A 12356-nucleotide genomic window follows, 5' to 3' on the forward strand; every position below is an offset into this window, starting at 1 on the left:
GGGGGGGAGATGTTAAAAAAAAAAAAAAAGTACAGTGACGTGCAGGACTATCAGCCATCTGGCAAGTGGAGTGTGACTAGAGCCTGGAGTTCGTGAGGTGAGAGACACCTTGAGACAGGCCGGGCAGGACTGGGCAGCGTATGCGAGCCCTGCCGGGAAGGTGCCCACATTCCTGCCGCGGCCGCTGTCATGGAAACTGTGCGCTGCGAGGCAGTGTGGGCGGCAGGGGAGGCGGAGAGAAGCAGGGAGGGCAGGGTTTGCAGGCAGGAAGCCCCAGAATCCAGGCATGGGCTCACCGGGACGGCGGGAACCGCTGGCTCTTAGGAGGCAGAGGTACTGAGACTCTCCGGGGTTTCCCTGAAAGCCAGAGTGAAGGAAACCGAGGCCCAGGGGAATCCTTGTTTTGTTTTGTATAGAATCATAACACATCTTAATGTTTATATCATTAAATGGAAATGCATCATACTTTCTTAAAGCCAACTTTTAAATATGAAAAACTGAAGTTTTTTTGCTTAGCTTTGGTATTGATCACGTAAAGTTGTTTAAAAAGCCTAAACGTGTGTGTGTATACATACATTATATTTATGTGTGTGTATATATATTTGCCATATTTATTTCAGAGCCTTTTGAAGAAACTGAAGAAAAATGGTTGTCTTCACTGGAAAATACTCGGTGGTTAGAATATGTAAGGTTTGTACAACCACTTTCTTTTTTTATTTTTTATTTTTTTATCTTTTTTTTACTTGGAAATCATTACAGACTCAGAGGAGGTACAAAAACAGTACAGTGCTCCACTTGCTCCTCACCAGCTTCCCCCAGTGGTAACATCTTCCATAACTAGAATATGGTTCGAAGCCAAGTGGTACAGGGGCACCTGGCTGGCTCAGTCAGTTAAGCGTCTGCCTTTGGCTCGGGTCATGATCTCAGGGTCCCGGGATCGAGTCCCGCATCGGGCTCCTGTCCCCTGGCAACCACTGATCTCTTCTCCATCTCTGTTTTGTGATTATCATTTCAAGAATGTCATGTCCTTTTTTATAAAAGGGTTAATGAATTTCATATGAAAGTCAAAATGTACTCTGTTGAATAATCACATAAATACTAATGAAATTCATAAGGGTTACTGGGAATACAATATAGTGAAAGATTAGGTGTGTTTGATTTCAAGTACTTTTAAAGGAATATTTATAGGGGAAATCTGATTTTTTAACAGTATTTTTCCCTTTCTCTTTTCAGGGCATTCCTTAAACATTCAGCAGAACTCGTGTACATTCTAGAAAGCCGGCATCTCTCTGTCGTCCTACAAGGTAATTTGTTCCTGAAAACAGTGGTCATGCCAGGCAGCTTGGTGACTGACCACAGCCCAGTCAATCACATGACACCTAGCCGTCTCTTACTATAGTGCCACCAGACACACTACAGCTTCCGCACCTCAGTCGAGAACAGCAGTGGTACCACAGCTTCAGGCAGAAGAATAGAAAGGAGTCCAGTATTCTGCCCTGTGTTAAACGTTCCTTCCTGTAGCGTGAGAAGGGTGGGTCACAGCTCCTGCTGGAGTCATACAGAGTGTTAATCTTGGCAGAGCATCCTTTCTCTCTAATCTTGCTATGTTTCGAATTCATGCAAATTTTAGTTTAAATGCCTTTGGATCACACTGGATTGGATTCTAAAGAAATTGTTTGGTATCAAAAAATTGACGGAGTTGAATAGCCAATAATGTGAATTCTCTCTGATGTTTAGGAAGAGTAAAATGTAATATAAAAGTATTTCAGTTAAGCAAAGGATAATTATATGTGAAATAACTTTACGGCTAAGAGAATTTCTGAGCTTATTGATGATAAAGTTTCATAAGCCATGAACTACGTTATTTTATGATCTATTCACACTGCATAGTTTATGAACATGCTATGCTACTGAACCTTACAAAAGTATTTTTACCAACTATTGAATTTAACTGACTTGAGCAGAGTAAAGATATTTAAAACCCATAGGGGGAGAAAAGAATAGTGACGCACTATTTCAAGTAATCCTGAACCGATGCAATCAGAGTTATTTAATTCACAAATGCATGCAGAGCCCAGCAACCAGTAATCTCTCCTCTCAGCCAGTGGGTGTTCTCATGTTCTCTGAGTGTGGATATCCATAACTTTTAGTAAATATACAGAGTACAGGTAGAGTTCAGAGTCCAGTTTTAGAAATTTTTTTATCACACCAAAAAGGATTCCTTGTGTCCCAGCCCCAGACAACCACTAATCTGCTTTCTATTTCTGTAGATTTGCTCTTTTGGGGTGTCTAATATAAATAGAGTCATACACTATGTGAACTGTTGCTTCTTGCTTCTTTCATTCAACATACATGTTTTTGAGGTTCATCATGTAGCATGTATCAGTTTGTTTCTTTTTGTTTCTGAATAGTATTCCTTTGTCAGTACCACATTTTATACATTTAGCTATTGATGGATATGGGGTTGTTTCCATTTTGTGGCTATTATGACTTACGCTGCTGTGAACATTCCTGTCTAAGTCTTCGTGGGGACATATGTGTTTATTTCTTGTGGGTAGGTGCTTAGAAGTGGAATTGCTCAGTTCTAGGGGTTACCATCCTTAGAGAATGACGTTGGTTGCAGGTTTTCACAGATTCCTCTTGTCAGGTTGAAGTACCCTTCTATATTCCTAGAAGTACCCTTCTATATTCTAGTTTGCTGAGAGTTTTCATCCGGAATGAACTTTGAATTTGTATCACACATGATTTTTATGCATCTAATGATTGTTATTTCTTTTTCTGATTGTTATTGTTATCATTTATTTTATTTATATGAAGTGTTACTTTAATTGATTGTTAGATAGATTTTAAACCAACCTTGCATTCCTGGAATAAATTCTTGCATTCATAAGATAATTTGATTTACTCATATTTTGTTGATGATTTTATAATCTAATTACAAGGGGTACTTGTGGACAGTTTTTTCCTGATTTCTTTGGCTGGCTTTGATATTAGAATATTTACAGGCATTATTGAAAAGGACACCAGCTATTAAAGATGGGAGGAGAACGTTTGCCACCTTTTTAGATGACGGTGGATAGTCCCATCCCCCTCATTCACTTCTGAGTCACCATGTCTAGTTGCCAGTAGAAAGATTACATTATATTTAATATTCTTAGGAAACAGAAGTAGAGTGGACTCATGAAAGATTTCCGCCACAAACTACTGAAATGTAAAAAGTGTGAGGGCTATGCTCTATTTTCTGGGAAATACTCATGTCTAAAAAACTATCTCCCATTAAACACTAATTGATCTGAAAGTCTTGTAATGTTTTAGAGTTGCTGGAATCCAGCAAACTTTCCTAACTTGGATTATTTTGAAGGCAGCCTAGGCAGAGAGTACTGTATTATCCACTTTACCCTTTCTTCCCTTTCTCTCAGCATTTTTCTATGTAGTAGTCATTTTCTTTCCATTTTCTTGACAGAGGAGGAGGGAAGAGACTTGAGCTGTATTGTAGCTTCTCTTGTTCAAGTGATGCTGGATCCCCATTTTAGGACAATTACAGGATTTCAGAGTCTGATCCAGAAAGAGTGGGTCATGGCTGGATACCAGTTCCTAGACAGATGCAACCACTTAAAGAGATCCGAGAAAGAGGTAAGGGAATTGTAATGCTCATTGGGAGGGAGTCTTCAAGTATGCACAAGAAAAAATTCATGTCCTCCTGTGAAGAGGTGTTCTGTCTATAAAGAGAGGCGAGGAGCCTTATTAAATATTGCATTTGGTAACGCTTAGCTTCTTTAGTCTAAGACTGAACGATGGATTAACATCCAAATTGATGCACTTACGAAGATTATTGTAACTATATAGGTGAAATTAAAAAAAAAATTGTTGCATTTCTCCAAGTTGAAAACTACTTGAAAAAAATGCTGTATTATCACTTCTGCAGAGGAGATAGTGAGCACATTAGGTATTTTGAAAAATCAGTTTTGGAATATCACATTTTCTTAAAATGGGGCACATGTGGGGAATGGAAAGTTGGGGAAGGACGTCTTTGTAACAGCTGTGGGCATAGTGGCTGCCTTGGATGCAGAGGTGAGAGAGCTGTGAACGGCCCACCAGCGTCTCACGGACGTGCTTGTTGCAGAGAGCACAGTGTGACGCGTGCCGTCTCATGGTGCACGACAGACTGCACCGTCCGAGGAAATCTCAGCAGTGACTACTTCACTTTTAAGTTGCCGGGACTCCAGGATACAGTCGGTGTCATCAGCTGCTGTCCTTGGGGATCCCCCATGTGATGTAGAAGCTAATGCCAACCGCTTCCTGAAACTCCGGGAAGTTTCTGGATGCTGAGCCTGCACGGTCCACCAGAAGCGAATTACAGAAGTTATTTTTTTCTTTGGGGTTACTTTTTTCTTTTTTTCATGTTCTAAAGAATTATTTCCAGGACAGGCTTCATCACATATTTTAGTGTCCCCCATTCATACAGTGACACCTGCCTGTTTACTTCGCCATTTCAACTTGATATGAGTGTTTGGAAAGGAAGAGCTGTGATGTCTGGCAGTTGAACCTACTTCTGAGCTTTGACATAAGCCCTGTTCAATCTGTCCGCATAGCCTTGGCTCAGTTTAGGCCGAGATTATTTTCTTAGTAATCTCTTTCTTAATATGAGCCATAAAGTTGGGAATAAATGGGAACAACTGAAGGACAACATTAAATGATCCCGTGTTCTGTCTGTGTCTGCCAGTCTCCCTTATTTTTGCTGTTCTTGGATGCCACGTGGCAGCTGCTTGACCAGTACCCGGCGGCCTTTGAGTTCTCGGAGACGTACTTAGCAGTGCTGTACGACAGCACCCGCATCTCCCTCTTCGGCACCTTCCTCTTCAACTCTCCTCACCAGCGGGTGAAACAGAGCACGGTAAGTGAGGCTGTGGCAATAGCGACTTCTGGGTCCGACAGCTTTTTTGTTGTAGAATTAAAGTACAATTAGCTGCATATTTAAAACATGTAAATTAAAACTATCTCAGATACCATTTTAAGCTGCAGTTTCTGAATGAATTAAAGACGTGAAAAATCTAGGAACCTGTTTCATTTTTATGGGTGAGCACTTTAGGTATTTTTCTTGATGTACATTGTTCATAATAAACCAGTTTTTAGGGGTGCCTGACTGGCTCAGTTGGTAGAGCATGCAGTGCTTAATCTCAGAGTCATGAGTTCAAGCCCCTTGTTGGATGTGGAGCCTACTTAAAAAAGAGAGAGAGAAAGAAAATGTGATATGTAATAATTTTTAAAAAGCAACCAGTTTTTAAAGATGTAAATTATTTTAACTACCTTAAATGTGCTTTTATATTTATATTTTCACATTTAGGCTATCCGGATGGATAATTAAAAAGGTCCTGTTAGAGGACTTTTATTTCCTAGAATAAAAGTTGTATAAAGCAAGGTTATTTGCTTCAAGAGTTCTGTGGAGAGGGACTGTCAGAGATGAAGGGTAGCCATGGTGCTAGACTGAGATACTCAGTGGGTGCTGCCTTACGCAGTAATCACAGAATCAGTCCCACCTGCCACACAGCAGTCCCTTTGGGATAGGATTATCAGTTTTTAGTCACGTTTCATTGACCTAGAGGAAGATCATGACTAAGGAGGGGGTCTCAAGCCAAACTTGAGAATAACTTCCAATTGCCACTGGTAGAACCTTCCAGAACCACAGGTTCTGGCTCACCCACATTTGAACCAACAATGGGAATAGCTGGTAAACGCTGCAATAACCATTGAGAGAAACAGAAAGAGCAGCTCTTTTGGGCCCCTAGGAAGACTTTCTAAGAAGGGGTTTGCCTTTACAGTGAGATGTGGGGTCCTCAGCCTTGGTGGTAAGGCCCTTGTCCAGGCGATGTGGCCTGGATTAACGTGAGTCCCGCCCAAGGTCTGGGAGAATGGTGAGCCCAGGTTCCTCATCTGTAAAAATGGATCCACCAAGCTAACAGTATTACCTTTGTGAATTGAAAACATTTTGTAAACTGTGAAGCATTATGCTGCACTATTTCCTAAAGAAATGAATCATTCTGGATGTGGTTGGGAAAGACAAAGTGCACTGGACATCTAAGGAGATGATTGTATTCAGGCTGTTGCAGTAGGAAGAACTTTATTAACGAGGAACATCCCAAAGTAAAGGAGCGGACCTGGGGGCTTGTTACGAGAAGCAGGAGACAGGAGGGAGCAGGTCTGACCTCAGGGCAGGTGAGCCGTGTCTCAGCGGTGCTGCTCTCCAGGGGCTTAGGTTCAGAGAAACTCAGCACTGTCGTAGGCTATTTATTTTAGGTTGGAGAGTTTGGAAAGGAGATTTTCATAAAATATATTCTCTAATTCCCTAGAAGAACGTAACCTATCCCAGTTCTCTGCTGAGACCAGTGGTAGGCTTGGGCTCCTGAAGTGTGGGAAACTATTTGTTCCTAAAGTAAATAGTCTCCGGGTTGCTCCTTTTCATTTCTTGTCCACTGAGCATTATCAGTCTTGTGCCCCTTGTTGTCTGGGGCCTGTACTGCGGTGTTTGCCTGCCCCTGGTGCTTCTCCCTTCCCCCGCTCCACTGCCTGGAGAGCACACCTGTGCCCGCACCCAGGCATGCTTGCACACACGCCACACACACACACACACACACACACACACACACACACCAGTTGAGCCTAAAAATGTACACGAGGCTAGGAAATCAAATAGCCTTGTTAGAAGTAAAACATCAGATGTAAAATGCCAGCACGTCGGCCTGGAGGTCCCAATGACCACAGTGCCTTGGGTGGGCGTGGGGGGAGAGCTCTGTGGAGCCCAGGTTGGCCTCCTGGAGACACTCACTCCTCACCCTGAGCCTTGGCTGGATTCTGGATGTGCCGACATATGTTTACAAATACATTTCCATCCAGGAATAAAAGTTAACAAATATTTTTTTAAAGTGTATCATCTGTTTTTCCTGGTCTGTGCTTCAGTGCTGTATTTTTTTAACTTGGCTTTTTTCAAAAGCTTTTTCTGGCAAGTACTAACATTGGATCCCTCCCTTCCCTCAGCACTTCATATTCATGATTTAGTGTAACAGCCAGACTGGAGGCCGTCAGTGCCTCCTCCTCCCTTCCTAGGAAACTGACTGTTGATTTAAGGTCCTGATTTTTAGCATGACCAGTGTTCTCAGTCCCTTCCACAAAGATGTTTCCTTCTTTTCTCCACTCTGAGGCCGCCTTGGATGCTCAGGTACTGTCTGTGGAAAATCTGATCTTCTTCCTTAGAGATATTTTTAGTTTCCACATTTGAAAAAAAGATGACTGATTTCTATATATTTTCCTGAGGGCCATTAAAACAGGTTGGGGTTTATATTTTACTAGATTTCAGCTTTTAACAATACTGAATGGGTTGTTTATACATGCACATATGTGATGAAATCTCAAATAACTAAAAAAAATTTTTTTTAAATATATTTAGTACTTAGTTCAGTTTTACTCATTTGAAATAGACAATGTTGTAAAATGCCCTGTGCTGTTAGATAGCTGACCTGTTTCCTGTGGGCCCCCAGCCGACATGGCGGCATGGGTCACACCTGGTCACCCCTGTGGCGTGGAACCGGCCTCCTCACGGCAGTGCTGCTTTTCTGATGACATTTAGTCTTTGCCTTTTTTTCTAATTTCCAAAGAAATTCTTGTTTTTTTGGAGAATACTGAAACGTACAAAGCAGAAAATAAGAATCCATCATCATTTACCATCCAGAGAATCAGTATCTTGAGATATTTCCTCCAGAGAGCCAGTAATCTGCTTTTGTCCCTCAGCCGAGATGAGGGTCATGGTTTGAGATGTTCCTCACCTCCACGCGGAAGGGGCGGACCATCACCCCGCAGCGTTGTGCCGCTGCCTCACCGGGCCCCGTGAGCCCAGAGCGGCCTGGAGGTGGGATTCCCTCCTCCCTGCTCCTGGGCTGTGGTTCAGGTGTCGAAGGTCACTGGGTGGTTAGCGGAGGGTGGCTGTCCACCTAGAACAGCGGCGTAAAATAGACGGCAGTGGTTTCCATCCGAAGATTGTCTTGCACATTCATTCACCAAGTTTATGCCCAGCAGGTAAACCTAAGTGCGCAGTCACGTGCTCCGAAAGTTAAATGCTCCAAGTACAAAGTAACTGTGATGTGTTTAAGACTCTGTGGTATCGTTTCTGTGAAATTTCACCTGTAATAACATACTCATTGCTCAGAGGGCCCAGCTTCCTTGGTGGCTTCCAGAAGAAAATGCCCTCTCCTTGCTCACACAGCATGTGAGGTGTCCCTCTGATCCGTGGTGCCAAGAATGTTTCTTCTCTCAGGGGCTAGAGTTGCTGCAGTCCAGAAAATTCCACTTAAATAGCGGTGAATGGCTCGTCACAAAAGAGTATATTTAAGAAAATCTTTCATTTGGCATCTTTTCACAGGTGTTCAAATATTTTATTTTGCAGGAATTTGCTATCAGCAAAAATATCCAGTTGGGTGACGAAAAGGGTTTAAAATTCCCCTCGGTTTGGGACTGGTCTCTTCAGTTTACAGCAAAGGATCGCACCCTTTTTCATAACCCCTTGTACATCGGAAAGAGCACGCCTTGTGTACAGAACGGTTCTGTGAAATCTTTCAAACGGACAAAGGTAAATTACAAAAATGCACTGACGATAAAAACCTGGTGTCTGCTCAACTTCACGCAAGGCGTATCTTCAGAACACTGAGTATTAAGAGCCAAGTCATGTCCCTAAACAACACTGCCAGTGCAGGTTTTGAGGGATCGTTCACTTTGTAACCGAAATGACCCTGCCCTGACTTTTCTTCTTGGTGACTGAGGCCCACAGAGCTGCTCAGCCTCTAGGGTTTAGCAGATAGGAGCTCTGAGCCTGGGAGGCCTCATTCCTGAAACCCATCCACTTGCCTGTTCTTTCTAGAATGAGCCAGGTCTACATTGTTTCCTAAGGCAGAAGTCTGAGAAATTTGCACTTAAGCAAATTAATGAACAGGGTGTATCACCTCCCCACCCCCGTGCAGGCGAGTGCTAATAGCCAGGGTCTGTTCCTAAGACAAATGGGTCTCCAGTGAAGGAGGATCGGGATGAGTATTAGAGGGGAAGTAACAGAATGTTCTTTATGGCTGCAGTTCCACCGTTTTTCATGGTACTAGGCTTCTATTTGCCACTGCCTCTTTACTGTCTTTCCAAAAAGGGGAGTTCTGCAGAAATAATGCTAAACTCTCTCTTCTGTACAGAAAAACTACAGCTCCACACTGAGAGGAATGCCAGCTTCCTTAAAGAATGGAATCATCAGTGACCAAGACTTAGTTCCAAGGAGAAATTCATTAATATTAGAAGCAAAGCCCGACCTTCCTCAGCAGCCCGAGAGCCAGAACAGCGGGATGGAGCGGTACTTTAGAGAGTGGTTTTCCAAACCAGCCGACCTGCACGGCGTCATTCTGCCACACCTCTCCGGAACACACGTGAAACTCTGGAAACTCTGCTACTTCCGCTGGGTGCCCGAGGCCCAGATCAACCTCGGGGGCTTCATCACTGCCTTTCACAAGCTCTCCGTGCTGGCCGACGAGGTGGACGTGCTCAGTAGGACGCTCCGGCAGCACCGGGCCGGCCCGCTGGAAGCCTGCTACGCGGAGCTGGACAAGAGCAGGATGTACTTCCGAGCCAGCGGCCCGCACGACGCCTCGGGGACACCGGAGTTCCTCTCCTCCTCCTTTCCCTTCTCCCCTGTGGGCAACCTCTGCAGACGAAGCATTTCAGGAACACCATTAAGCAAATTTTTAAGTGGGGCCAAAATATGGTTATCTACTGAGACACTAGCAAATGAAGACTAAAATGTACTATTTTCTGAACGTTTTGAGGGAAGACAAACTTTTCCTCTGCATTAAAATTGCTAACCTAGGCATTTGAGGCTCTAAGAATTTTCTGTGTCAGAATAATAGTTGAAATTTGCACTAATATTTAAGAACATGTTGAATTATGCTTCCTTCATAATTTTAAAAAAAAATATGCAGAACTTTTATTTTTTATGGCCTCTTTTTGTCATTTCAGGTCTGGCTCAGTTCGGTGATCTGTAGGCAGACATTCCCCCACTCTTACTACTGTGAGCAAACGAATCAGGTTTTATCTGTGGCATTTGTTTTGTCCGCGTCCATTTTCTCCTGCCACCTACTAAAGGTTACCTGGCCCTCAGATGAGCACCCCACAGAAGCAGGCATCAGGAAAGTTAAGAAATTTAATGTTTAATAGATTTTCAAGACGCATCTGGTAAGCGCCCCTCACAGGCGCTAGGAGGTATTCGTGTATTTTTCTGGTCACTCCGTTCTAATTGAGCTCACCTGAGGGTTCAGTATTTCCAAGGCCATAATTTATTGTAGATCACCTTCTTTGGGACCGTAGATCACTGTGTTTTAAAATCATGAGTTTGCTTTTACCTTCGTAGGACTAATATGCACTGTTGACTTGAAAAGCATTTGCTGTAGATAATACAAACTTAGAAGTGCCTTTGACATTAATATTAATTAAGGTATGCATTAACACAAAGTAAAACACAATTTCAGTTTTTAAAATTAGGGTGTTAAAAGCCTGCAGATTGGAAACAGGCTTTTCACCACTGAGCTTCATACCAATAGCCAGGAGTCCCCCAAACTCCCTTTCCTTCCCTCTGAAAGTCAGCGAGGACACAGCGGGCCTGTGGGGAGGTCCGGGTTGGTGTGATAGCAGCAGGGGGTGAGTGCTGTCCGCGCTGAAACCCCCCCTCAGAAATGGAGGTCTGGCTCAGAGGCGTTTGGGGCACTTCCATCAGGATTTCCAGTGTGGTCCACTGTCGCTGACACTTTCCCTTGGAAGTAACTGATGAGGCCGTGAGTCCGCTCGCCTGTACGGAAGTCCCTCCTCCCACCGCCAAAGTTCTTAGTGCCAGCAGGAGAAATAGAAGTGTACTTCTCTCCAAATACTGCCATTTTCATGTGGAGAGAAGCCCCCGCCCCCGGCCTCTGCCGGCGGTGTCGACATGGAGGAGCACGCAAAGATGTGTGTGGGTCCGATTGTGGGACAGGAACCCAGCCAGAGCCGTGGGGGCCGAGCCGAAGCTTCCACCCCTCACGCCAGCGCACACCCCGTTTACAGGATGGATGTTCAAATTGGGCTGTTAGTTTCTTAAACTGCCATCTTAAGCTTTAAAAAAGTTTTATAGTGAAGTGGTTAGTTTATCTTTTCTAAAACAGGTTTTTTCAAAGCAGTGTTTTACTGTTAAGTGTAACGAATAGCTGTTTCTATTTGAATTATTCACCTTTTAAAATGGATGTCTCTGGACTTCAAGGGACAGAAGTTCTTATAAATGTCTTAGGAAATTCGTCTTGGGGATAAACCCAATGTTTTTGCCAGCTTGTTGCCTAGAAAAAAGGGCTTTTTTCAGTTTATATAAAAAAAAAATAGCATGTTGCCATTAAACATTTTATAGTCCTTGATTGGAAACCAGTCCCAATCCCCTTAAGATCCCACAGCATATCCTGCCATAGAAAGTGTAATAACTCTCCCTTTTTGATTAAGCTGCCTTTTAATTATTACAAATTATTCTAAATTGGGGGGTTCTGGAAAGGGATTGTTGAGCATTTATTTCTTTATACTTCTCTTTCCTCACACATTTATTTCAACTCCTTTAGCAATTTTTTGTTAATTTACAAGTTTAAAAAAGAGTAGGTACTATTAATACTGTTTTAAAATAGAAAATGCGCATATTTTTGTATGATAATCAAATGTAGTAAAATATGGTTTTTCGTTTATTTTTGCTGGACAGTTGTTGTATCATGATTATTGTGCCAGTTTATCGTGCATAATATGAAGAACGACTATCACAGCTTTAAGTCCTGGCCATCGTAAAGCTGCCTGGCACCTCTGCTGGCAGAAGGGACGTGGTGGCGACCGAAGCCCTACGTGTGGTTACGGACGCCACACCGGAGAGCGCCTCACGCTCCGGCCCCACCGCCCTGCAAGCCAAGTGCGTGCCGACCGGACGCCACGCGGGCCCCAGACAGCTTGGGACTTCCTCGTACTGAACTGAGAGATGTACAATGTCTTACTGTTATTTTATGATGGAAACCGGTTTTAAAACCAAAAATGTCTTAACTTTATTTAAGAAAAGTATATTAATTTGTGCTAACAGAGGGTGAAAATTAGTCAATGTACCTTCAACAAAACCTGCTTGCCGTACAGTAACCTCAAGTAGTTAGAACTTGATTTTGAGAGAAAACTAAAACCTTTGTGCCTAAAATTATGACTTGAGTTAAAGTAGGATGAGCAGGAAGATGAGAGATCTTGTTCAACAGTGATGAATGTGAAGGAAATTTTGACTGCTAAATAAAATTTCCACA

General features: G+C 43.0%; 1 protein-coding gene across 1 annotated transcript in view; it reads left to right on the plus strand.

Annotated features, from left to right (window-relative positions):
• Nucleotides 1–12356, plus strand: part of MTMR10 (myotubularin related protein 10) — a 53366-nt gene extending 41010 nt beyond the window's left edge. Inside the window, exons 11-16 of the mRNA XM_040642668.1 lie at nucleotides 621–690; nucleotides 1234–1304; nucleotides 3464–3633; nucleotides 4724–4894; nucleotides 8435–8617; nucleotides 9222–12356. Coding sequence (XP_040498602.1) covers nucleotides 621–690; nucleotides 1234–1304; nucleotides 3464–3633; nucleotides 4724–4894; nucleotides 8435–8617; nucleotides 9222–9818 — 1262 coding nt within the window. The 3' untranslated portion in view covers nucleotides 9819–12356. The remainder of the gene's footprint in view (nucleotides 1–620; nucleotides 691–1233; nucleotides 1305–3463; nucleotides 3634–4723; nucleotides 4895–8434; nucleotides 8618–9221) is intronic.

Source organism: Ursus maritimus, unplaced genomic scaffold (genome assembly GCF_017311325.1).
Source record: "Ursus maritimus isolate PB19 unplaced genomic scaffold, ASM1731132v1 scaffold_27, whole genome shotgun sequence".
Classification (NCBI taxonomy): domain Eukaryota; kingdom Metazoa; phylum Chordata; class Mammalia; order Carnivora; family Ursidae; genus Ursus; species Ursus maritimus.